Below are 24969 nucleotides of genomic sequence, written 5' to 3' on the forward strand. Positions count from 1 at the left end.
ATGGCAGAGGGCAAATCCAGGCCACACTTCCCCAAGATTATGTTCTTTGATGTAATGTTTTCTTGACTAACCTGTTTGAACACCATTCACACCTTTGATTGCTGTGATTATCTCTCTGCCGAGGTGTGATAAATGGCAGTTAGAAAGATTACCTGTAATCATCTGGCATTATTCTCTGACTATATAAGCTGTGTCTTTATGCATCTCTCCACTTCACCTGACGAAGGAGCAGCGCTCCGAAAGCTTGTGATTTCAAATAAAACTGTTGGACCTGGTGTTGTGTGACTTCTTACATTTGTCCACCCCAGTCCAACACCGGCATCTCCACACCAAGATTATGCTGAACTTGGTTGGAACAGGTTCGGAGGTCAAAGATGGAGAGGTCTGAGTGAGAAAGAGAAGAGGTTGAACAGCAAGCGGATTTAGATCATGCCTTTCACGTAAAGTGCTTCCCATGTCACAGAGATATGAGGAAAAGAATGGTTCCCGAGCCAGGGAGGGTTGGGGAACGTGGGCCGGCAGCGAGCCGGAGTTGTGTGGCGGAGCAAGGAGGATCATTCCTGCTCCTTCCGACTCCACAAAAACATCATTTTTGAAGTTCTGGGGCCTTTTTGAGGCCTTTGGTTGAGCGATGTCCTGCGGTCCCTTTAGCTTTGGCCCAAACTGCCATGTAGATCAGGCGAGGGCCTCTGCGCTACTCAATTGGTTGTCTTTGCGCCTGTTTTAGGCCCATAGAATGGACACAACAATGTTACAGTAAGAAATAACAACAGAAACTGCTGGAAAGACTGGCAGGTCAGGCAGCATCGTGGAGAGAGGAACAGAGTTAACGTTTCGGGTCGATGACCCTTGGTCAGAATGTTAAAGTCAGACTCCATTATATCTGATGGACCTGACATTCGAGGCTGTTAACTTGCTGGATATAAAGGCGGCAATTTTAAGCGAACCCGCCCGTTGGACACTGATGGGCTCGGGTGCAATACTGGTTTTAAAACCCGCCCGATTTTACTGTCCATTGAAGAATATTAGGTGGAGAGTAAAACTGACATTCCACCCGATCCCGTCAGTGTCCCGACTGGTCAGTTCGGATACAATTACGCCCAAGGACTCGAATCTAAACTAACTGCTGGTTTTAAGTCAATCTTGGACATTGAGCTTACTGAAGCTGCCGTGTGTGTAACGTTCTGATATTTTACAGAAGAATCATCCGACAATAATTCCTGGATGTCCGATCTCACTTTTATTAGCATGGGCACAATTCTGGGCTTCGTTGTCTTATTCGCCATTGTTCTGGGGTCATTGTTCCTCATAAAACCAAGGATGCGCTTGGCGAGGATCTCAACACAAAGGTAAATACAACTCCAGCTGGTGTCTGATACTGTTGCAGCACAGAGTCAGTATTTGATAATTTGCTGCTTTTGATGAACAAACACACTTCCATTGCACTGCACAGTTCCACTGCAAGTCCTGTGATCTGCTGCTGTTGAGACCATCACATGTCCAGATGCCCAACTGCTGTCCGTTATCTCCAACTCTGTCCTGGCATCGCACTTCCCCCAGCACCGGCCCAGAGACACCCGCTAGTTAGAGTCAAATGGGTGAAGCCCTGAACATCACCCCGCAAGACCCCCTGTAGGAGCCGGCTAATGTGCCACCTACCCCACCTGACCAGCTATCTCCGAGTGCCGGTTTAGTGCCAGCGGCTCACTGGCCGCACGGCGCCTCATGGTGACAAGAACAAGCACTCGGCTCCACCAGTCCGTGTTGGCATTTACCCCCCACACCAAGAAATAGTCTGAGTCACATTTACCCGCCCTGTTCCCATCTCCCTTCATCCCCTTTTCCTTCATCCCCCTCTCCAATCTAATCTCCAATGTTGATATTGTTTCTGCCTCAGCCACAGACCCTGGGAGTGAAGCCCACAGCCTCACAATACTCTGTGTGAACAGATTTCTCCCGCCCGCGGTTCTAAATCACTGACATTTAATCTTCTATCTCCGGCCCCTCATTCTTTGCCACTTAACTACTGGAAACACTCTGCTTCTATCTACCCTGTCCCAGCTTTTCAGTATTTGAAACAACTCGATCATATCGCCCCGTAATCTGCAGTGTTCTAATGAAAACAACAATCTCTCAAGTCCTTCTTTGTATTTATATTTCCTCAACCCAGTGAATCTGTGCTGTTCCCTCGCTGCAGCCTCGCTATCCTTCCTATAGTGGAGCCCAATACTGCACACAGTCCTCGAACTGGAGGCCCACCTGTCAGCGCTTGCCCCCTCTGCCCTCCTCCTGCGGGGTGCCCGCCGCGATCGCTCAGCCTGACGCTCCTCGAGTGCCGGGCTCTTTTGCCGGCAGTCCCGCCCCCCGGTGGTCCAGCAGGGCCCCGGTGTGCGCTGTGCTAGGCCCCTCTCCTTTAATCAGGGGAGGGAGGCCTGTAGTCCCGCGGCCTGACCTGCCGCAGGGTCTTGGCATGTCTCCGCTTCCAGTAGCGCCCCTCCTCCCTCTGGGGGCGCTACTGGGAAAATCGGCCGTGGGGGCGCTAACTTTAGCGCCCCGGTGAAGGTAGCGTCCCACTAACCAATTTTTATCCCGTAGAGTCCTGGCATTCCCACTAGGAATCCCTGGGTTTCTTTGTTATGGAGAAGGAGGAGGATGAGGAGGTGGAATCGGGTAGATTGAAGGGTTTTAGAGTGAAGCATCACAAAAGACATTTGTTCCCTGCACCCAGATACCCAATCACCAGGGCCTTGTGGTAAACCACTGTATTGTATATTGCCACCTCTGGGTGGCGCTGTGTATGGAGGCATGCCTCAGCTGACTCCACCCACCACTGTGTGGGTTTCGTTCAGACTTGTTCAGTCACTCACGAAGAAGCATGGTCTCTTCTTAGCTAATAAAAGCCTTATTCATCTCTTCTTTCGACTCATCATCTCTTCTTCGACTCATCACCTTTTATGAAGTAATTGATAAGCGTATCAATTTTATTAGCTAAAAGTTAAATGGCGACACCTGAGGAGCAACAACAGCAACGGATACAGCAGACATTGCTGAGAGCCCTCAGACCACCACGCCTGGACCTCGACCCTCAAGATGTGGGTGCATCAGCCAAGTTTGAACACTGGCTGAGCTGCTTTGAATCCTTCCTCGCAATCTCACAGGTTACAGAGGAGGATCACAAACTGAAAATTTTGACCGCCCAGGTGAGCCATCAAGTATATATGCTAATCGGGACTCTAATACGTACGTGGCGGCCCTCGAGCTACTAAAAGGGCAATATACGCGCCCAGTGAACACAATTTACGCCCGACACCTCTTGGGATCCCGCAGGCAGCAACCGGGAGAATCGGTAGGGGCATTTGCACGGGCGCTACTGGCACTCTGCAGAGACTGCGATTGTAAAGCGGTAACGGCTGTGGAGCACGCGCAGGGACTCGCCTGTGATGCCTTCGTCAGGGGCCTCCAGTCAGACCACACCCGGCAGAGACTGCTAGAAAGCAAGGAACCCGACCTGAAGACGGCCATTGCCCTTGCGCTCTCGTTAGAGGAGGCCCACCGAAACCTCGAGGCATACCCCCGTAACGGCGCCGAGACATGGCAATCGAAACCGTGGGACACGGGACCGCCGCCCCCGGCACCAACCGCTGCAGCGACCCAACCGAGACAGCAGCCTCCGGTAAGAACTGCTTCGATGCCCAGTAACCAGGCCCAAAAATGCTATTTCTGTGGCCAGTTAAAACATCCCAGAGCGCACTGCCCAGCTAAGACAGCTACCTGCTCGGGCTGCGGGAAGAAAGGCCATTACGCTAACGCCTGCAAGGGGAAGCCAGCCAGCAGCGCAGCGTGCGGGCCGTGGGAGCAGCCATCTTATCCGCCATTTTGTGTACCCCCGGCCGCATGGCATCCGCCGCCATCGTATCCAACGCACTCAACCGCCATTTCGTCACCGGAACCGACCACCGTCTCGGCGGATGACTATAGTGACTCACTAAGCCACATACTGGCCTCCGTGACGCTGGATCAAGGCCACCCTCACCATCTATCCAGCTCCATGATGGATATCGCGGTAAACGGCCACGCCACCAGTTGCCTGATCGACAGCGGGAGCACAGAGAGTTTCGTCCACCCCGACACGGTACGTAGCCACTCCCTCACGATTCTGCCAACGCACCATCGCATTTCTATGGCGTCCAAGTCCCAGTCAATGGACATCAGCGGCTACTGTGTGGTGACCCTGTCAGTAGGGGGCACTGAATATCAAAAATTTAAACTGCTAGTCCTGCCCCGTCTTTGCGCTGCCATCCTGCTAGGGTTGGATTTTCAGTGCCACCTTAAGAGTGTCACACTAGCATACGGTGGACCCCTCCCCCCACTCACAGTCTGCAACCAACAACTTTTAAATCGCCCGCTGCAAACCACCTGCAGCCTTTCCACATTAAAAGTCCCCCCCCCTCCCCTGTTCGCTAACCTCACCCGCGACTGTAAACCCATCGCTACCAAAAGCAGGCGGTACAGTGCCGGGGACAGAGCTTTTATCAGCTCTGAGGTGGAGCGGCTCTTGAAGGAGGGCATTATCGAAGGTAGCACTAGCCCCTGGCGAGCCCAGGTTGTAGTCGTTAAAACCACTGCAAAACGCCGCATGGTAATCGACTACAGCCAAACCATAAACCGGTACACCCAGCTGGACGCGTACCCCCTCCCTCGCATATCTGATATGGTCAATCAGATTGCGCAATACAAAGTATTCTCCACCATCGACCTTAAGTCAGCGTACCACCAGCTGCCCATCCGCCATGAGGACCGCCAGTATACTGCCTTCGAGGCAAACGGCCGCCTCTACCACTTCCTTAGGGTCCCCTTCGGCGTCACCAACGGGGTTTCGGTCTTCCAAAGGGAGATGGACCGAATGGTTGACCAGAACGCGCTGCGGGCAACCTTCCCCTATTTGGATAACGTCACCATCTGCGGCCACGACCAGCAGGACCACGACGTTAATCTAGCAAATTTCCTCCGTACGGCCCAACGGCTGAACCTAACGTACAATAAGGAAAAATGTATGTTTCACACCAAGCGCCTGGCCATCCTCGGCTGCGTGGTGGAGAACGGAGTCATCGGGCCCGACCCCGACAGAATGCGCCCCCTAATGGAGCTACCCCTTCCCCACTGCCAAAAAGCACTGAAGAGATGCCTGGGGTTTTTCTCCTACTACGCCCAGTGGGTGCCCCTCTATGCAGACAAAGCCAGGCCCCTCATCAAAGCCACCTCCTTCCCCCTGACACCAGAGGCGTGTGCAGCCTTCACTCTTATCAAGAACGATATCGCGAAGGCCGCAATGCACGCGGTGGATGAGTCCATCCCCTTCCAAGTGGAGAGCGATGCCTCCGACTTCGCCCTAGCCGCGACCCTTAACCAGGCGGGCAGACCTGTGGCCTTTTTCTCAAGGACCCTCCAGGGCCCCGAGACGAGACACTCCTCCGTCGAAAAGGAGGCCCAGGCTATTGTAGAAGCGGTGCGTCACTGGAGGCATTACCTGGCCGGGAAACGATTTACCCTGCTCACTGACCAGCGTTCAGTAGCTTTTATGTTTAATAATAAGCAGAGGGGTAAAATCAAGAACGACAAGATCTTGAGGTGGAGAATCGAACTCTCCACCTACAATTATGATATCTTGTATCGGCCAGGGAAACTCAATGAGCCCCCAGATGCCCTATCACGTGGTACATGCGCCAACGCACAGAGTGATAGGCTGCAGTCCCTCCACAATGACCTCTGCCACCCGGGGGTCACCAGGTTTTTCCATTTTATCAAATCCCGTAACCTGCCCTACTCCATCGAGGAGGTCAGGACCATGACCAAGAGCTGCCAAATCTGCGCCGAGTGCAAACCGCACTTCTATAGGCCGGACAGAGCAAGCCTGATCAAGGCCACCCGCCCCTTCGAACGCCTGAGCGTCGATTTTAAAGGGCCCCTCCCCTCCGCTGACCGCAATGTGTACTTCCTCAACATAGTTGATGAGTACTCCCGTTTCCCCTTTGCCATCCCTTGCCCAGACATGACCAGTACCACGGTCATCAAGTGTCTGAATGACATCTTCGCTCTGTTCGGGTTCCCCAGCTATATACATAGCGACAGGGGCTCATCGTTCATGAGCGATGAACTTCGGCAGTACCTGCTAACAAGAGGTATCGCCACGAGCAGGACCACCAGTTACAACCCCCGGGGGAACGGCCAGGTGGAAAGGGAGAACGCGACGGTTTGGAAGGCAGTCCTCTTAGCACTAAAATCTAAGGGCCTTCCGACCTCCCGCTGGCAGGAGGTCCTCCCTGCAGCGCTTCACTCCATTCGGTCACTGCTTTGTACTGCCACTAATGCGACCCCTCATGAGAAAATGTTCGTTTTCCCCCAGAAGTCTACATCGGGAACCTCGCTACCGGCATGGTTGACTTCTCCTGGGCCCGTCCTACTGCGGAGGCACGTGAGGACGCATAAAACGGACCCCCTGGTCGAGCGGGTGCACCTCCTACACGCCAACCCCCAGTATGCCTGGGTGACATACCCAGACGGGCGGGAGGACACGGTCTCCATACGAGATCTCGCACCCTCGGGTACCCCTGAATTACCACCGTTATCCCCCTTACCACCGTTATCCCCCTTACCACTGTTATCCCCCACCACCCCTCCCAACCCAACCCCTGCAGACGGCATGCCAAAGCCCCAGGAATCTTCGCCAACCACCCAGACACCAGACCCGACGTCGGATGCTGCAACACCACCGCCGCCACCACGACGATCAGGACGTCAGACAAGGCCTCCTGATAGACTTAACTTGTAGTACCCTTCACCCCGCCGGACTTCACATTAAACAAGGGGTGAATGTGGTAAACCACTGTATTGTATATTGCCACCTCTGGGTGGCGCTGTGTATGGAGGCATGCCTCAGCTGACTCCACCCACCACTGTGTGGGTTTCGTTCAGACTTGTTCAGTCACTCACGAAGAAGCATGGTCTCTTCTTAGCTAATAAAAGCCTTATTCATCTCTTCTTTCGACTCATCATCTCTTCTTCGACTCATCACCTTTTATGAAGTAATTGATAAGCGTATCAGGCCTGCAGACCAAGAGGTTTTATCTGGTCTTCTCTGGATGTCAATGAGCGCTGTGCTTCCCTCCCCAGAGAGTTTTGGGCCGATAGATCACCTGCTAACTGAAGACCTACAGCCCACTTCTACCAGAAACACACTGTAGTACCGAAAGTCACCACTACCTTGAATTTCTCTGTAACTGGCTCCTTGCTCTGTGATGTGCCTCAATTATTCCGAGACTCGAAGTTAGCAGGACAAAAGTAAGGCTTTTATTAACTTAGAACATAACACACGTAAACTAGAGAGATGCCTTCCTTCAGGAGGCTGATGCCCGACTGACTTAGATTACAAAGGAGCCAGGTATGGGCGGAGCCCTGCACACAACCAATTCCAGCACATTCCAATACATAATACATGAGGACTGGGGGAAGGGAAAAGACACAGAAAGCAGGCAGTTACAAGACACAGAAAACAGGCAGTGATGAATGGAATATATTTCATCACATTCACCCCTTCTATAGATTTAGTCTGTTCGGGGGTTTGATAGTCCTCTGCGACCGACGTGGCTGTTGTGGTGCCACGGGTGTCGGCTGGGTGTCCCCGGTAGCCTCCTGGGTCTCTGCCGGGGGTGCCGCCGGGGTTGTTGAAGGGGTAGTTGGTGGGGGTGCCGTTGGTCGATGTTCTTCCGGGGGTGATGAAAGAGTAGTGGGTGGGTAAGGGTTGCTGTGATCGTCGTCGCTGCTATTGCCGTGGTTGTTGTCGATGCCGGCTGGGGCGACATCTTTTATGGACACGGTGTCCTCCCTTCCGTCGGCGTGCCGGACATATGCGTATTGGGGGTTGGCGTGGAGTAGGTGTACTGGCTCCACGAGAGGGTCCGTCTTGTGGCCCCTCACATGCCTTCGCACGAGTACCGGACCTGGGGTGGAGAGCCATGACGGCATGGATACGCCTGAGGTGGATTTCCGAGGAAAGACAAACATTCGTTCATGAGGCGTGGCATTAGTGGCCGTACACAATAGCGACCGTATCGAATGGAGCACATCCGAGAGGACTTCCTGCCAGCGGGAGATAGGGAGGCCCTTGGTCCTTAGAGCCAGAGTGACTGCTTTCCACACTGTCCCGTTCTCTCGCTCCACCTGGCCGTTACCCCGGGGGTTGTAGCTGGTGGTACGGCTCGTGGCGATCCCCTTGGACAGCATGTACTGGCGTAGCTCCTCACTCATGAAGGACGCCCTCCTATCCGTGTGGATATAGCTCGGCATACCGAACAGGCAGAACAGGCTGTTGAGGCATTTAATGACCGTGGCGCTGGTCATGTCTGGGCAGGGGAAGGCGAATGGGAAACGGGAGTATTCGTCCACAATGTTCAGGAAGTAAACGTTGCGGTCGACGGACGGGAGGGGGCCCTTGAAATCTAAGCTGAGCCGCTCGAAGGGCCGTGTAGCTTTGATTAAGTGGGCTCTATCTGGGCGGTAGAACCGAGGCTTGCACTCAGCGCAAGTGCGGCAGTTCCTGGTCAGAGACCGAACTTCCTCAATCGAGTAGGGTAAGTTACGGGACTTTATGAAGTGGAACAGCCGCGTGACCCCTGGGTGGCAGAGGTCGTTGTGGAGGGTCTGTAGCCGATCCTCGGTGGCGCTGGCACACATCCCTCGTGAGAGGGCGTCAGGGGATTCGTTAAGGGCCCCTGGCCGGTAAATGATGTCGTACTCAAAAGTGGAGAGCTCGATCCGCCACCTAAGAATCTTATCATTTTTAATCTTCCCCCTCTGTTTATTGTTGAACATAAACGCTACCGACCGCTGGTCGGTAAGTAGGGTGAAGCGTTTGCCGGCTAGGTAGTGGCGCCAGTGGCGCACTGCCTCCACGATGGCTTGGGCCTCCTTTTCCACGGAGGAGTGTCTGATCTCGGGCCCTTGGAGGGTCCTCGAGAAGAAAGCTACGGGCCGCCCTGCCTGGTTGAGGGTGGCCGCCAAGGCAAAGTCGGACGCATCACTTTCCACTTGAAATGGAGTGTTCTCGTCCACTGCCTGTAGCGTGGCCCGCTCAATATCCTGCTTAATGCTTTTGAAGGTGGCGTGGGCCTCAGCAGAGAGCGGAAAAGAGGATGCTTTCAAGAGGGGGCGGGCTTTGTCGGAGTAGTTGGGGACCCATTGGGAATAGTAAGAAAATAACCCCAGGCACCTTTTCAGGGCTTTGGGAGTGTTGGGCAGGGGCAGCTCCCGTAGGGGGCGCAATTGGTCGGGGTCTGGTCCGATTTCCCCATTCTCCACCACGCTGCCCAGTATGCAGAGGCGCGTGGTGTTGAAAACGCACTTGTCCTCGTTATAGGTGAGGTTGAGTTTTTGTGCGGTTTTCAGGAACCTCTCGAGGTTCGAGTCGTGATCCTGCTGGTTGTGACCGCAGATGGTGACGTTGTCAAGGTAGGGGAAGGTTGCCTGCAAGTGGTGGTCATTGACCATGCGATCCATCTCCCTCTGAAAGACCGAGACCCCGTTCGTCACCCCAAAGGGGACTCTGAGGAATTGGTAGAGGCGTCCGTTCGCCTCGAAGGCGGTGTACGGGCGGTCCTCTGGTCTGATAGGGAGCTGGTGGTACGCTGACTTGAGGTCGATGGTGGAGAACACCCGGTATTGGGCGATTTGGTTCACCATTTCTGATATGCGGGGTAGCGGGTAGGCGTCTAGTAGGGTGTACCTGTTGATCGTTTGACTATAGTCGATCACCATCCATTTCTTCTCGCTACCCCTTACCACTACCACTTGGGCGCGCCACGGGCTGTTGCTGCGTTCAATAATGCGCTCTTTCAGGAGCCTGTCTACCTCGGTCGCGATAAACCGCCTGTCCTCCCAGCTGTACCTCCTGCTTTTGGTCGCTATTGGCCGGCAGTTAGGGGTAAGGTTCGCGAATAGCGAAGGCGGCTTTACCTTCAGGGTAGCCAGACCGCACACTGTGAGGGGCGGCTGGGACCCACCGTACTTGAGCGTGATGCTTTGGTGGTTGCACTGGAAATCCAAACCCAAGATCACGCTCGCACATAGATTCTTCATGATTAATACTTTAAAATTATCATACACAGTTCCGTTAACGCACAATTGTACCGTGCAGTAACCCAGAATGGTCGATGTCTGGGTTTTATCGGCCATAGAGATGGTACCCTGAGCAGGGACCACCTTTAGGGAGAGTTGTTGTGCCAGTTCAGGGTGGATAAAACTCTCCGTGCTTCCACTGTCAATTAAGCATTTAACCCGGCACCCGTTTACCTCGATGTCCACCATTGATTTGGATAGCGGGTGCGGCCTGGTCTGGTCCACTGTGACCGATGCCACTGTAGGGCCCTGATCGAGACAAGATGGCGTCCACGCTGTCTGCTCATAAGATGGCGGACCCCACGAGGTCGGGCGAGATGGCGTCCAAGATGGCCGCTCCCACGGCGCACACGCGGCGGTGGCGGGTTTTCCGGCGGTTGGTTTTCCGGCGGGGTTCCCTCTGCACACCTTCCCGAAGTGCCCCTTCTTACCGCACTTAAAGCAGGTGGTGCCTTTCGCCGGGCACAGGTTTCTGGTGTGCTTTGGCTGCCCGCAGAAGTAGCAGTTGGGTCCTTGACGCATCGCGGCTGTCGTAGGGCTTCTGGGGGGAGAGCTGGGCCCCGCCGGTGTCGGGCTGCCGGGTGGGGAAGATGCCTTCCAAGATGGCGGCGCCCTCGGCGCACACGTGGCGGCGTGGGCGGCGCGGGCTGAAGAGTAGGCGTCCGAGTTTCTCTGGGCCATCTCCAGGGACCGCGCGGTGTCCGCAGCCTGTTTCAGGTCCAACTCCATTTTTTCCAGCAGTCTTTGCCGGATGTGAGTGGAGCTGAGGCCTGTGATAAAGGCATCGCGAACAAGCTCGTCGGTGTACACTGCGGCTTTTACATCTCGGCACTTACAGTCCTTGCCAAGCTTTTTCAGGATGCTTAGGAACTCCTCCACCGATTCCTCAGGTCGCTGTGCACAAGTAGCGAGTAGATGCCTAGCATACACCTCATTCGTAGGCTGCTGGTAATGCACCTTTAAGATGTTGCAGGCGGCCAGGTACGTATCGGCGTCTTGGATGAGGGGGTAAACCCGGTGGCTTACCCAATTCCGTAGCATTCCGAGTCTCATCTTCGCAGTGTCCGTAGCATCTTTGACGGCTGCGGAATTGTCTAGGAAGAATTCCATACAGTCAAACCAGTGTCCGAAGCGTGCTGATGTGTCCGGAGCATGTTGATCCAAATCCAAACGTTCGGGTTTCAGGAGTTGATCCATAGTGTTGAAAATTTAAGTTAATAAAATTGATGTGCCTCAATTATTCCGAGACTCGAAGTTAGCAGGACAAAAGTAAGGCTTTTATTAACTTAGAACATAACACACGTAAACTAGAGAGATGCCTTCCTTCAGGAGGCTGATGCCCGACTGACTTAGATTACAAAGGAGCCAGGTATGGGCGGAGCCCTGCACACAACCAATTCCAGCACATTCCAATACATAATACATGAGGACTGGGGGAAGGGAAAAGACACAGAAAGCAGGCAGTTGCAAGACACAGAAAACAGGCAGTGATGAATGGAATATATTTCATCACACTCTGTACTCTGTCGACATCAGGAAGCCAAGCCCTGCTCACGGGTATTTCCAGCATGTGTCTGAATGCTGAGGAAATGTTTACTGTTAGTAAAGGACGGACAGTCTTCGTGGATCTGAACGAACATTAAAAACATAAAGACATTCTGAGAACTATTTTTTAAACATTATTTTTGGAATTTGAAATGCTGGCTTTGCATAGGTTGCAGTTATACTGCAATGACTGTGAAGTCAAAGTAGTGTGAAAGCACTCGGAGCCAAGGCGAATCCTGAATTCAGGCTGGTTCGGGTGCGGTTGTCCTGCACACGTTGCATTGCTTTGATGCTGAAATCACAATAAGGGAAAGAATCCAACACAAGTTAACTGGGTCAGATTTACCATGATCTGTGTGTTATAAAGAAGGCCGCTCTTTCTCAAAGTATGACAGGCTCTGTGCTTATTGGGTTGAGTATATCAGAGTAAAGTCGCGATCCTGAACTCCCGGTAGAAAGTTGCACAAAGGGAACTCGATTGGAAGACTGGGACTCGTGTTTTCACCTTGTCCCCAACCCAAGCTCCCTTTGTGCTCAGCGCCCCACTGTAGGGGGTTTTTCTCACTCTTTTTTGGGTATGAGAAGTAAGAATCAACCGAGGCTGAAATACTTTTCTAAATGAATTGGTTTATTGACATGAACACACAACAGTTTTACTGATAAAGGTGCTTACAACCTTATCCGGGTCTAACTGGGAATGAAGGGCCCTCGCTCCTTCTCGGAGACCGAGGGTTAATTCTTCATTGCTGTCATCTTTCAACTGCTTCTTGTTCTAACCCCTAGAAATGGCTGTAAAATGGCGGGTTTCTATCCTCTTGCTGGGGTTTATGGCAGTTTCTCAGTTTCCAAGGTCCAGCCAGACAGCTGTCCTTTCTCTAACCTCGGGCTTAGCTTCCCAAAAGCACAGCAAGTTTCTTGAACAACACTTTCCCTTCCACAGCCTGAAGGAACAATATCAAACTTCAACTTGGTCAAGCTTCCCAGCGTGCCTTCTGATTTTGGTCAAGTTTAACAGTTCTGTGTTCTTTCCTCTATTGATAGTGAAATTCTGCTCTTACATAGAAACATAGAAGATAGGAGCAGGAGTAGGCCATTCGGCCCCTCGAGCCTGCTCCGCCATTCAATGTGATCATGGCTGATCATCCAAATTCAGTACCCGGTCCCTGCTTTCTCCCCATACCCCTTGATCCCTTTAGCCTTAAGAAATATATCCAACTCCTTCTTGAATATATTGAATGAATTGGCCTCTACTGCCTTCTGTGGTAGAGAATTCCACAGGTTCCCCACTCTCTGGGTGAAGAAATTCCTCCTCATTTCTGTCCTAACTGGCTTACCCCTTATCCTTAGACTGTGACCCCTGGTTCTGGACTCCCCGACCATCGGGAACATCGCTTCAACAAGTAATCCAGCGTTTCTAGCCCATCCTTTTAATCTTCCTTAAAAGCTGGTATTAAAAGTCCATTTTAAAAAGTCCCAAATGCTTCACCACCAAGATCGTGAGCATTACAGCATTGTACTGTGGGAAAGATGCAGTGAATTAATCTCTTATGTTTATCTGATGTGTGCCATTTATTTAGGACCATTGATGAAGACCAGAACACTGTATATGCAACGGTGAATGGTAAGTAAACCAATTCAATGGTTATTGCAACATGTGCCAGGAATTACTCTCAATCCCAGATGTCCCTTCGTGCTGTTAGTTTCATGATGTCATTAACCTGCTATCAATTAGACCAATTCATTTGTCTGATTGACAAAATGAATCATTCAATGTTGGAAACTCCCATCCCAGGATCCTGTCAGAGTGACGGTGTTAGGAGGCTCCCCCTTGCCTTGTAGCTACAGGTTGAAGTGTCCCCTCAGGGTGGCGATGCTGCAGAGACATTGGCCCCAAAATGCACGAGCCTCCAGGCACAGAAGGCCCAGGACCCAGCACACAGAACCACACTTTTGTAGGTCTGATATTGTCACTTCTCAGGGCAGCTGCTTGGAACAGAGGCGGTGAAGAGGTGACCTTATAGAGGATTTCAAGCTGATGAGAGGGTTTGGATCGAGTAGATGGAGAAAAACGATTCCCTCTGGCGAGTGGGTCAATAACCAGAGGTGACAGATTCAGAATCATTGGAACAGATGTGGAGGGGAGATGAGGAGAGATGTTTTCACTCAGAGAGTTGTTGGGATCGGGAATGCTCGACCTGGAAAGGTGGTGGAAGGTGATTCCATCGATAATTTTAAAGGGAGTTGGGCGGGTTCTGGAGGATGAGGAGCTGACAGGGTGATGGACGGTGGGGCGGGGACTGAGCACCACTGATCTTTCAACGAGCCAGCACAGGCTCGACGGGCCGAATGGCCTCTTTCTGTGCTGTAAGATTCGATGATTCTACGATGAAGGTTATAATGGAGTGCAGCCAATGGAGAGTGGTCCTGGTATCTCCCACCAGCTGCACTCCTGTCATGTGAAACTGCCTCCAGTGATAGCCGAGTGTTATTTGTCATTCACCATCTTTCCCTGTTTAAAGAGCTCAACCTGTGCACGGATCGATTCTGAAGGAACATCATTGTATTTTCTTTCAGATCAGACACGGACCAGCAACCAAACAGCCGCTGCTCCTGATATGGTAAGGGAACGGCTCTCAGTTGCTGTTTGTGCTGAATGTTTAACACACTTCAGGTTTACTGAAATATTCCGAAGCATGAAACACATCTATTGAACAGGAGGAACTTGCTATGAAATATCACCAATCATTCCCTGTAACCAATGTCACGTGTGTTATTCAATAGGAGCTGAAAGAAAATAATCTAAGATCAGAAGTTCACAAATAAATGATTTGCCTTATTTATTATCTGACTACATGTTGAATGTACGGAGATGTCCGCATAGTTACTGTGCCGGGAAATTCTCTCCCACATTGCAAGATCGAGGCCAGAGACATCTTGGGGCCGATTTTCGCCCAATACTCTGAGGCGGCCAATTGGGGATCTTAAGCTGAAAGGCGGGTTTAGCCCGCGGTGAGTTCAAGACTTGGTTAAGGAGTTGTAGCCAGTGCGAGGAACGGCCCCCGGAGGATCCACAAACAGCTGATTGTCACTTCAAGTGCCCGCTAGCGCTGAGGAAAGAGGCTGCCCGGCCTTTTGGTAGCTCGCACCTCAACTAACGCCCTCTCCGAACAGAGACTCGCTATTTGGGAGAAAACACGGCAGTGATGGCGATTTCAAGCACTGCTTAAAGGGAGACTCGCCATTTAAAGGGAGACTCGCCGTTTAAAGGAAGACTCGCCACTTAAAGGGAGACTCGCCGTTTAAAGGAAGACTCGCCACTTAAAGGGAAACTCACAATTTAAAGGGAGACTCGCCATTTAAAGGGAGACTCACCATTTCATGGTCATTGCTGCTGGAGCTGTGAGGAGGATCTCTGAAAAATATCGGGAGTCTTTCTGGGAGACTTTGTCCAGGCTTCACCAACACTCCAGCAACATTTATTCTGGAAATACTCTGAGGACTTCAGCTATAAAGAGTGAGTGCTGTGCTACTCCAGCTTATTGGCCACCTTATAGGAGTTACCAGGAGAAAGGGAGTGCTTGGTCACTGGCCTCTTACTAGGGGTCTCCAGGGAGGAGGACATGAGGCCGGGCAGAGCATCACCAGCTGCTACAGGAGAGAGGGACAGTAGGGTGAGGTGGTGTCCTTCCCCCTGTGGGTTCAGGACATCCATCCTCCTCTAGACCTCCTCCTCCAGGATCTACAGTACCGCATCCGAGGACCTGAGCGACCTCGCTCTCGGACACTGAGTCCTCTCCCTCTGTCCCTTTCCCTCAGTCCCTGAGTCCCTCTCCCTCGGTTCCTCTCCCTCGGTCCCTGAGTCCCCTACCTCAGTCCCTGAGTCCTCTCCCTCAGTCCCTCTCCCACGGTCCCTGAGTCCTCTCCCTCGGTCCCTGAGCCCTCGGTCCCTGAGTCCTCTCCCTTGGTCCCTGAGTCCTCTCCCTCAGTCCCTGAGTCCTCTCTTTCAGTCCCTGAGTCCCTCTCCCTCGGTCCCTCAGTCCTCTCCCTCAGTCTCTCTCCCTCGGTCCCTGAGTCCCCTCCCTCAGTCAGAGTCCCATCCCTCAGTCCCTGAGTCCTCTCCCTCAGTCCCTGAGTCCTCTCCCTCAGACCCTCTCCCTCGGTCCCTCAGTCCCTGTCCCTCAGTCCCTGAGTCCTCTCCCTCAGTCCCTGAGTCCCCTCCCTCAGTCCCTCTCCCTCAGTCCCCGAGTCCTCGGTCCCTGAGTCCTCTCCCTCAGTCCCTGAGTCCATCTCCCTCGGTCCCTCAGCCCCTCTCCCTTGGTCTCTGAGTCCTCTCCCTCAGTACCTCTCCCTCAGTCCCCGATCCCTCTCCCTCAGTCTCTGAGTCCTCTCCCTCGGTCCCTGAGTTCTCGGTCCCTTAGTCCTCTCTCTCAGTCCCTGAGTCCTCTCCCTCGGTCCCTGAGTCCTCTCCCTCAGTCCCTGAGTCCCCTTCCTCGGTCCCTGAGTCCTCTCCCTCGGCCCCTGAGTCCTCTCCCTCGGCCCCTGACTCCTCTCCCTTGGTCCCCTCTCCCTCGGTCCCTGAGTACTCTCTCTCAGTCCCTGAGTCCTCTCCCTCGGTGCCTGAGTCCCCTCCCTCGGTGCCTGAGTCCCCTCCCTCGGTGCCTGAGTCCCCTCCCTCGGTCCCTGAGTCCTCTCCCTCGGCCCCTGAGTCCTCTCCCTCGGCCCCTGACTCCTCTCCCTTGGTCCCCTCTCCCTCGGTCCCTGAGTACTCTCTCTCAGTCCCTGAGTCCTCTCCCTCGGTGCCTGAGTCCTCTCCCTCGGTCCCTGAGTCCTCTCCCTCGGTCCCTGAGTCCCCTCCCTCGGTCCCTGAGTCCTCTCCCTCGGTCCCTGAGTCCTCTCTCTTGGTCCCTGAGTCCTCTCCCTCGGTCCCCTCTCCCTCGGTCCCTGAGTCCTCTCCCTCGGTCCCTGAGTCCCCTCCCTCGGTCCCTGAGTCCTCTCCCTCGGTCCCTGAGTCCTCTCTCTTGGTCCCTGAGTCCTCTCCCTCAGCCCCTCTCCCTTGGTCTCTGAGTCCTCTCCCTCAGTACCTCTCCCTCAGTCCCCGATCCCTCTCCCTCAGTCTCTGAGTCCTCTCCCTCGGTCCCTGAGTTCTCAGTCCCTTAGTCCTCTCTCTCAGTCCCTGAGTCCTCTCCCTCGGTCCCTGAGTCCTCTCCCTCAGTCCCTGAGTCCCCTTCCTCGGTCCCTGAGTCCTCTCCCTCGGCCCCTGAGTCCTCTCCCACGGCCCCTGACTCCTCTCCCTTGGTCCCCTCTCCCTCGGTCCCTGAGTACTCTCTCTCAGTCCCTGAGTCCTCTCCCTCGGTGCCTGAGTCCTCTCCCTCGGTCCCTGAGTCCCCTCCCTCGGTCCCTGAGTCCTCTCCCTCGGTCCCTGAGTCCTCTCTCTTGGTCCCTGAGTCCTCTCCCTCGGTCCCCTCTCCCTCGGTCCCTGAGTCCTCTCCCTTGGTCCCCACTCCCTCTCCATCGATCCCCGATCCCTCTCCCTCAGTCCTCGATCCCTCTCCCTCGGTCTCCAAGCTATCCTGCTCTGTGCCGCTGGGTGCCAGTCAGAGCCCACCACACCTTCAGTGGGAGTGATGCGAGGAGCCCACATTTACTGCTCCATGAAAATCCCGTCTAATCATCACTTGATGCTAAACCTGCTGGTTTCTGGTCAGTGCCCACAGGCAGGTTCAAATCACCATAAGCATCAATTAGACTGAAAATTGAGAGCTTTTCAAACAGGCGGGCCTTATTAGCACAGCTCCCATTTAGTGCCAGTTTTCAGCCTTTTGACCAAAGTAACCCCCATTGACTTGTGAAGGTTGTAGTTGGATCATTTTCTCAAATTCATCAGCTCATGGATCTGTGACCAAGCTGTTAAATGTGTTAAACATATTTCGGTCATCTTTAAGTTTTCAGCACAGTCTACCGGGCCGGATATTGCAGTCAGCGGTGATCTTGCGTACAGACTTTTTATCAGCTCATGCACTGGAACTTGCTGTGATTAGAAAGCCATTTCAGCGCAACACCCTCTACAGAGCAAGCAACTGTGTGCCTCCTTAACCAATCAGATTGAAGAATCAGTGCTGAGCCGTGTAGAGTCTGAGCCAGGAAGTGTCAGTTAACAATATTTAATTCAATGCAAAATCATGTACAGAAAGGGAAGGAAAGATGGGATTAAGAGAGCGAGATAAAAGAGACAAAGAAAAAGTAAAAAAAGTTATTCCTTTTTATGCTTTTTAAATCTCCAACAATAATTAAAGGCTGAAGCAATGAGACTTCACACTTGTAAAAGTTAATTTTCAGTGCTAGAGAGGTTGTTTGGCTGTAATTGAGACTTACCACGCTGTTAAAAAATTGCTTACACTGGAATGGACAAGCCCTAACTTGTTCTGGTGATTTTAGTTTGTATCTATAAGGTAAGTACAGCAATTTATGCCAGTCCCATATGTTTCAATGGCGAGTTTCTCGGCGCGATAGCATTGTAGCGAAGCTTCTGGAGGAGCAGGGCAACTCGGCCGGCAACTTCCTGATTTCCGCATATGTGTGGTCGCCGGAGTTTGCTCTCCAATTTACACTTGAATTACGGTGAGCGCTGATGGCCTGACCGTTATTTCTCCTGCAAATTCCTCAATGCAAACCAACTACAGCAGTTGTCATTGTGTTTGTGTGCACTCTGTGGAATCTCTTACACAGTCTCACATCCCCATTGTGAACTGAACATCAAGTTGGTCCTTGAAAATGTAGTTAGTTCCTTTTATGTAACAGGTTGTCTACAACATGTCCCATTGCATGTAATGCCATCAATGACTGTAGACTCCTCACTATAATGGGGCAGGTTAATTGTGTTGTACTTTAAATGTCATCACATTTCTCCATTGTAGAAAGGACAGAAGCTGTTTTACAGAATGTGCGTGTGGTATCTGTGAAACGTGTAACCTTGACAGAAAATTCATCCACTTTAAGGAATTTGTGGCTAAAATATTCCTTTCGAGCTTGCTGCAAGAAGCTGGACCACACAGATCAGCCATGGTTCAAGAAGATTCAATCTCTGCTGTGCTCCGAGTTAGCTGATCCCAGCTGGGCTAGAGACAGGCATGTTACAATCGGCCTCAGCACCGTAGATTCATTAAGGGAAAATGAGCCAGAGTTAAAAACTCATTCTTGATGGCTATCCAGCAATCCTTAGGTGTCTCCCGTGGCTCAGTGGGCAGCACTCTCATCACTGAATCAGAAGGTCGTGGGTTCGAGTCCCCACTCCGGAGACTTGAGCACTGAATCCAGGCTGACACTCCAGTGCAGTGCTGAGGGAGTGCTGCACTGTCGGAGGTGCCGTCGTTCGGATGAGACGTTAAACCGAGGCCCCGTCTGCCCTCTCGGGTGAACGTAAAAGATCCTATGGCACTATTTTGAAGGAGAGCAGGGGAGTTCTCCCCAGTGTCCTGGCCAATATTTATACCTCAGCCAACATCACTAATGTAAATTAACTGGTCATTATCACATTGCTGTTTGTGGGAGCTTGCTGTGTGAAAATTGGCTGCTGCATTTCCTACATTACATCAGTGACCACACTTCAAAAGTACTTCATTGGCTGTAAAGCGCTTTGGGATAGCCTGAGGTCATGAAAGGTGCTATATAAATGCAAGTCTTTATTTCCCTCTTTCCTTCCTTCCTTCTTTTCACAGAATCACAGAAACCCCACAGTGCAGATAGAGGCCATTTCGGCCCATCGAGCCTGCACCGACACATATCCCACCCGATCCACATAACCCCTACACCAACACATATCCCACCCTATCCCCGTAACCCCACGTATTTAACCCCCTAACACTAAGGGTCAATTTATCATAGCCAATCAACCTAACCTAACCCCTTCTTTCCTTCCCTTTTCTGTTTTTGACATTAGACAATGGCTGGATAAGGCTCGCTTGTGATAGTCTCAATAAAATAGCCAGCTGATATTCATCATTGAAGCTCACGGGTGAATAATGGCCATCAGAGTGACCAGCGCCAATCAAAGCACATCCCAGCAACCAATCAATATCTTCCCGAGTTCCACCAGGACCACTCAGTTCCTGACCTCATTACAGCCTTGGTCCAAACATGGACAAAAGAGCTGAATTCCAGAAGTGAGGTGAGAGTGACTGCCCTTTGTTAAATCTGGATATCTTTAGGTAGTGTGCCCTTCAAATAATCGACAGAGGCTGCAGATAACAAACAACAGGTGTTTACTGGATGAGGGTTGCTCTAAAACTAAATAGTACAGTGCCCTACTCAGGGTATATATTTTTATATATATATATATATACATATACAGGTGTGGTCACTGCCGGTACTACAGTATACAGGAGCTGTAAAAGTAGTTCTCCCCTTAAAAGTACATACACTACACCCTTGACATCAAAGCAGCATTTGACCGAGTGTGGCATCAAGGAGCCCTAGTAAAATTGCAGTGGGGATGTTCGCTGATGATTGCACAGTGTTTAGTTCCATTCGCAACCCCATAGATAATGAAGCAGTCCATGTCCACATGCAGCAAGACCTGGACGACATAAGTGGCAAGTAACATTCGCGCCAGGCAATGACTATCTCCAAGAAGTGAGAATCTAACCAACGCCCCTTGACATTCAACAGCATTACCATCGCTGAAACACAACCATCACCATCCTGGGGTCACCATTGACCAGAAACTTAACTGGAACAGCCACATAAATACTGTGACAACAAGAGCAGGTCCGAGGCTGGGTATTCTGCAGCAAGTGTCTCACCTCCTGACTCCCCAAAGCCTTTCCACCATCTACAAGGCACAAGTAAGGAGTGTGATGGAGTACTCTCCACTTGCCCGGATGAGTGCAGCTCCAACAACACTCAAGTAGCCCGACACCATCCAGGACAAAGCAGCCCACATGATTGGCACCCCATCCACCACCTTAAACATTCACTCCCTCCACCACCGGCGTACCGTGGCTGCAGTGTGTACCATTTACAAGATGCATTGCAGCAACTCGCCAAGGCTTCTTCGGCAGCACCTCCCAAACCTTCAACCTCTACCACCTAGAAGGACAATGGCAGGAGGCACATGGTAACACCACCACCTCCAAGTTCCCCTCCAAGTCACACACCATCCTGACTTGGAAGTGTATCGCTGATCCTTCATCGTCGCTGGGTCAAAATCCTGGAGCTCGCTGCTCAACAGCACTGTGGGAGTACATTCACCACAAGGACTGCAGCGGTTCAAGAAGGCGGTTCACCACCACCTTCTCAAGGGCAACGAGGGATGGGCAATAAATGCTGGCCTAGCTAGCAACGCCCACATCCCATAAACAAATAAAAGAGGAAATGAGCAAAAGAGAAGAAATCATTCAACTTACAATAATACACGCAGCTAATGTATTTGTAAAAGTGATTTATCGAAGAAATAAAAATAAATAATTCAATCGATTCACCAGCAGGCAACCTTTCACAACATATATGAAATAACCAATGACTGATGTTTTTACTGTATTGCAGTTGGATGAGGTAGAAATCCATTATGCTGTGCTTCAATTCACTCAACAAGGCACCGTGCAGCCGAAAGTGACAGTTACTGAAGGTACCTCAGATTATGCAGCTGTGAAACGTCCATAATCACCTGAAGTTCTTCAACAAGGTCATTCAGTAACTGTGGCAGATATCAAGCAAAGAGGCACACAAACATAATAAACATGTCATGTCGACAGGCTCAGGGCACCATACCAATATTGAGCACATGTCCAGACACTCCCAGACCCTGATATTACCGGACAGAACCGACATTCCCGGACCCTGATATTACCAAACAGTCCAACACTCCCACACCCTGATATTACCGGACAGTCGGACACTCCCGGACCCTTATATTACCGGACAGTCCGACACTCCCGGACCCTGATATTACTGGACAGCCCGACAATCCCAGACCCTGATATTACCAAACAGTCTGAAACTCGCAGACCCTGATATTACTGGACAGTCCGACACTCCCAGACCCTGATATTACCGAACAGTCCGATACTCCCGGACCCTGATATTACCGGAGAGTCGGACACTCCCGGACCCTGATATTGCCGGACAGTCCGACACTCCCAGACCCTGATATTACCGGACAGTCCGACACTCCTGGACCCTGATATTACCGGACAGTCGGATACTCCCGGATCCTGATATTACTGGACAGTCCGACACTCCCGGACCCTGATATTACCGGACAGTCGGACACTCCCGGACCCTGATATTACTGGACAGTCCGACACTCCCGGACCCTGATATTACCGGACAGTCGGACACTCCCGGACCCTGATATTACCGAACAGTCCGACACTCCCGGACCCTGATATTACCGGACAGTCCAACACTCCCGGACCCTGATATTACCGAACAGTCCGACACTCCCGGACCCTGATATTACCGGACAGTCCAACACTCCCGGACCCTGATATTACCGAACAGTCCGACACTCCCGGACCCTGATATTACCGGACAGTCCGACACTCCCGGACCCTGATATTACCGGACAGTCCAACACTCCCGGACCCTGATATTACCGAACAGTCCGACACTCCCGGACCCTGATATTACCGAACAGTCCGACACTCCCGGACCCTGATATTACCGAACAGTCCGACACTCCCGGACCCTGATATTACCGGACAGTCCAGCACTCCCGGACCCTGATATTACCGAACAGTCCGACACTCCCGGACCCTGATATTACCGGACAGTCCGACATTCCCGGGCCCTGATATTACCGGACAGTCCGACACTCCCGGACCCTGATATTACCGGACAGTCTGACACTCTTGGACCCAGTTATTACCGGAGAGTCCCACACTCCCGGACCCTGATGTTACCGGAGAGTCCAACATTCCCGGACCCTGATATTACTGGCCAGTCGGACACTCCCGGACCCTGATATTACCAGACAGTCCGACATTCCCGGACCCTGATATTACTGGACAGTCGGACACTCCCGGACCCTGATATTACCAGACAGTCTGACACTCCCGAACCCTGATATTACCGGACAGTCTGACACTCCCAGACCCTGATATTACCGGACAATCCGACACTCCCGGACCCTGATATTACCAGACAGTCCGACACTCCCGGACCCTGATATTACCAGACAGTCCGACACTCCCAGACCCTGATATTACCAGACAGTCTGACACTCCCAGACCCTGATATTACCCGACAGTCCGACACTCCTGGACCCTGATATTACCGGACAGTCGGACACTCCCGAACCCTGATATTACCGGACAGTCTGACACTCCCGTACCCTGATATTACCGGACAGTCCGACACTCCCGGGCCCTGATATTACTGGACACTCCGACACTCCCGGACCCTGATATTACCAGACAGTCCGACACTCCCGGACCCTGATATTACCAGACAGTCGGACACTCCCAGACCCTGATATTACCGAACAGTCCAACACTCCCAGACCCTGATATTACCAGACAGTCCGACACTCCCGGACCCTGATATTACCGGACAGTCGGACACTCCCAGACCCTGATATTACCGGACAGTCCGACACTCCCAGACCCTGATATTACCGGACACTCCCGGACCCTGATATTACTGGACACTCTGACACTCCCGGACCCCGATATTACTGGACAGTCCGACACTCCCGGACCCTGATATTACCGGAGAGTCCGACACTCCCGGACCTGATATTACCGGACAGTCCGACGCTCCCGAACCCTGATATTACCGGACAGTCCGACACTCCCGAACCCTGATATTACCGGAGAGTCCGACACTCCCGGACCTGATATTACCGGACAGTCCGACGCTCCCGGACCTGATATTACCGGACAGTCCGACATTCCCGGACCCTGATATTACTGGACAGTCGGACACTCCCGGACCCTGATATTACCAGACAGTCTGACACTCCCGAACCCTGATATTACCGGACAGTCTGACACTCCCGGGCCCTGATATTACTGGACACTCCGACACTCCCGGACCCTGATATTACCGGACAGTCGGACACTCCCAGACCCTGATATTACCGAACAGTCCGACACTCCCAGACCCTGATATTACCAGACAGTCCGACACTTCCGGACCCTGATATTACCGGACAGTCGGACACTCCCAGACCCTGATATTACCGAACAGTCCGACACTCCCAGACCCTGATATTACCGGACACTCCCGGACCCTGATATTACTGGACAGTCCGACACTCCCGGACCCTGATATTACCGGAGAGTCCGACACTCCCGGACCTGATATTACCGGACAGTCCGACGCTCCCGAACCCTGATATTACCGAACAGTCCGACACTCCCAGACCCTGATATTACCAGACAGTCCGACACTCCCAGACCCTGATATTACCGAACAGTCCGACACTCCCAGACCCTGATATTACCAGACAGTCCGACACTCCCGGACCCTGATATTACCGGACAGTCGGACACTCCCAGACCCTGATATTACCGGAGAGTCCGACACTCCCGGACCCTGATATTACCGGACAGTCAGACACTCCCAGACCCTAATATTACCAGACAGTCTGACACTCCCAGACCGTGATATTACCGGACAGTCTGACACTCCCGTACCCTGATATTACCGGACAGTCTGACACTCCCGGGCCCTGATATTACTGGACACTCCGACACTCCCGGACCCTGATATTACCGGACAGTCGGACACTCCCAGACCCTGATATTACCGAACAGTCCGACACTCCCAGACCCTGATATTACCAGACAGTCCGACACTCCCGGACCCTGATATTACCGGACAGTCGGACACTCCCAGACCCTGATATTACCGAACAGTCCGACACTCCCAGACCCTGATATTACCGGACACTTCCGGACCCTGATATTACTGGACACTCTGACACTCCCGGACCCCGATATTACTGGACAGTCCGACACTCCCGGACCCTGATATTACCGGAGAGTCCGACACTCCCGGACCTGATATTACCGGACAGTCCGACGCTCCCGAACCCTGATATTACCGGACAGTCCGACACTCCCGAACCCTGATATTACCGGAGAGTCCGACACTCCCGGACCTGATATTACCGGACAGTCCGACGCTCCCGGACCTGATATTACCGGACAGTCCGACACTACCGGACCCTGATATTACCAGACAGTCCGACACTCCCGGACCTGATATTACCGGACAGTCCGACGCTCCCGGACCTAATATTACCGGACAGTC

The 24969-nt window shown here is 52.4% G+C and overlaps 2 protein-coding genes across 2 annotated transcripts in view; both read left to right on the plus strand.

The window, feature by feature from the left end:
* LOC147120835 (uncharacterized) overlaps positions 1-24969 on the plus strand; it is a 225593-nt gene that overhangs the window by 31959 nt on the left and 168665 nt on the right. The window lies entirely within an intron of this gene.
* LOC147120836 (uncharacterized) lies at positions 1204-21665 on the plus strand. Its single transcript, XM_085979186.1, has 4 exons — positions 1204-1349; positions 13293-13336; positions 14290-14333; positions 21256-21665. Exons 1-4 carry the CDS (start codon positions 1225-1227, stop codon positions 21370-21372), a joined length of 330 nt encoding a protein of 109 aa, XP_085835312.1. The 5' UTR covers positions 1204-1224; the 3' UTR covers positions 21373-21665.

This window comes from Somniosus microcephalus, chromosome 3 (genome assembly GCF_052327205.1).
Source record: "Somniosus microcephalus isolate GS21.2 chromosome 3, FLI_Smic_1.0, whole genome shotgun sequence".
Taxonomy (NCBI): Eukaryota; Metazoa; Chordata; class Chondrichthyes; order Squaliformes; family Somniosidae; genus Somniosus; species Somniosus microcephalus.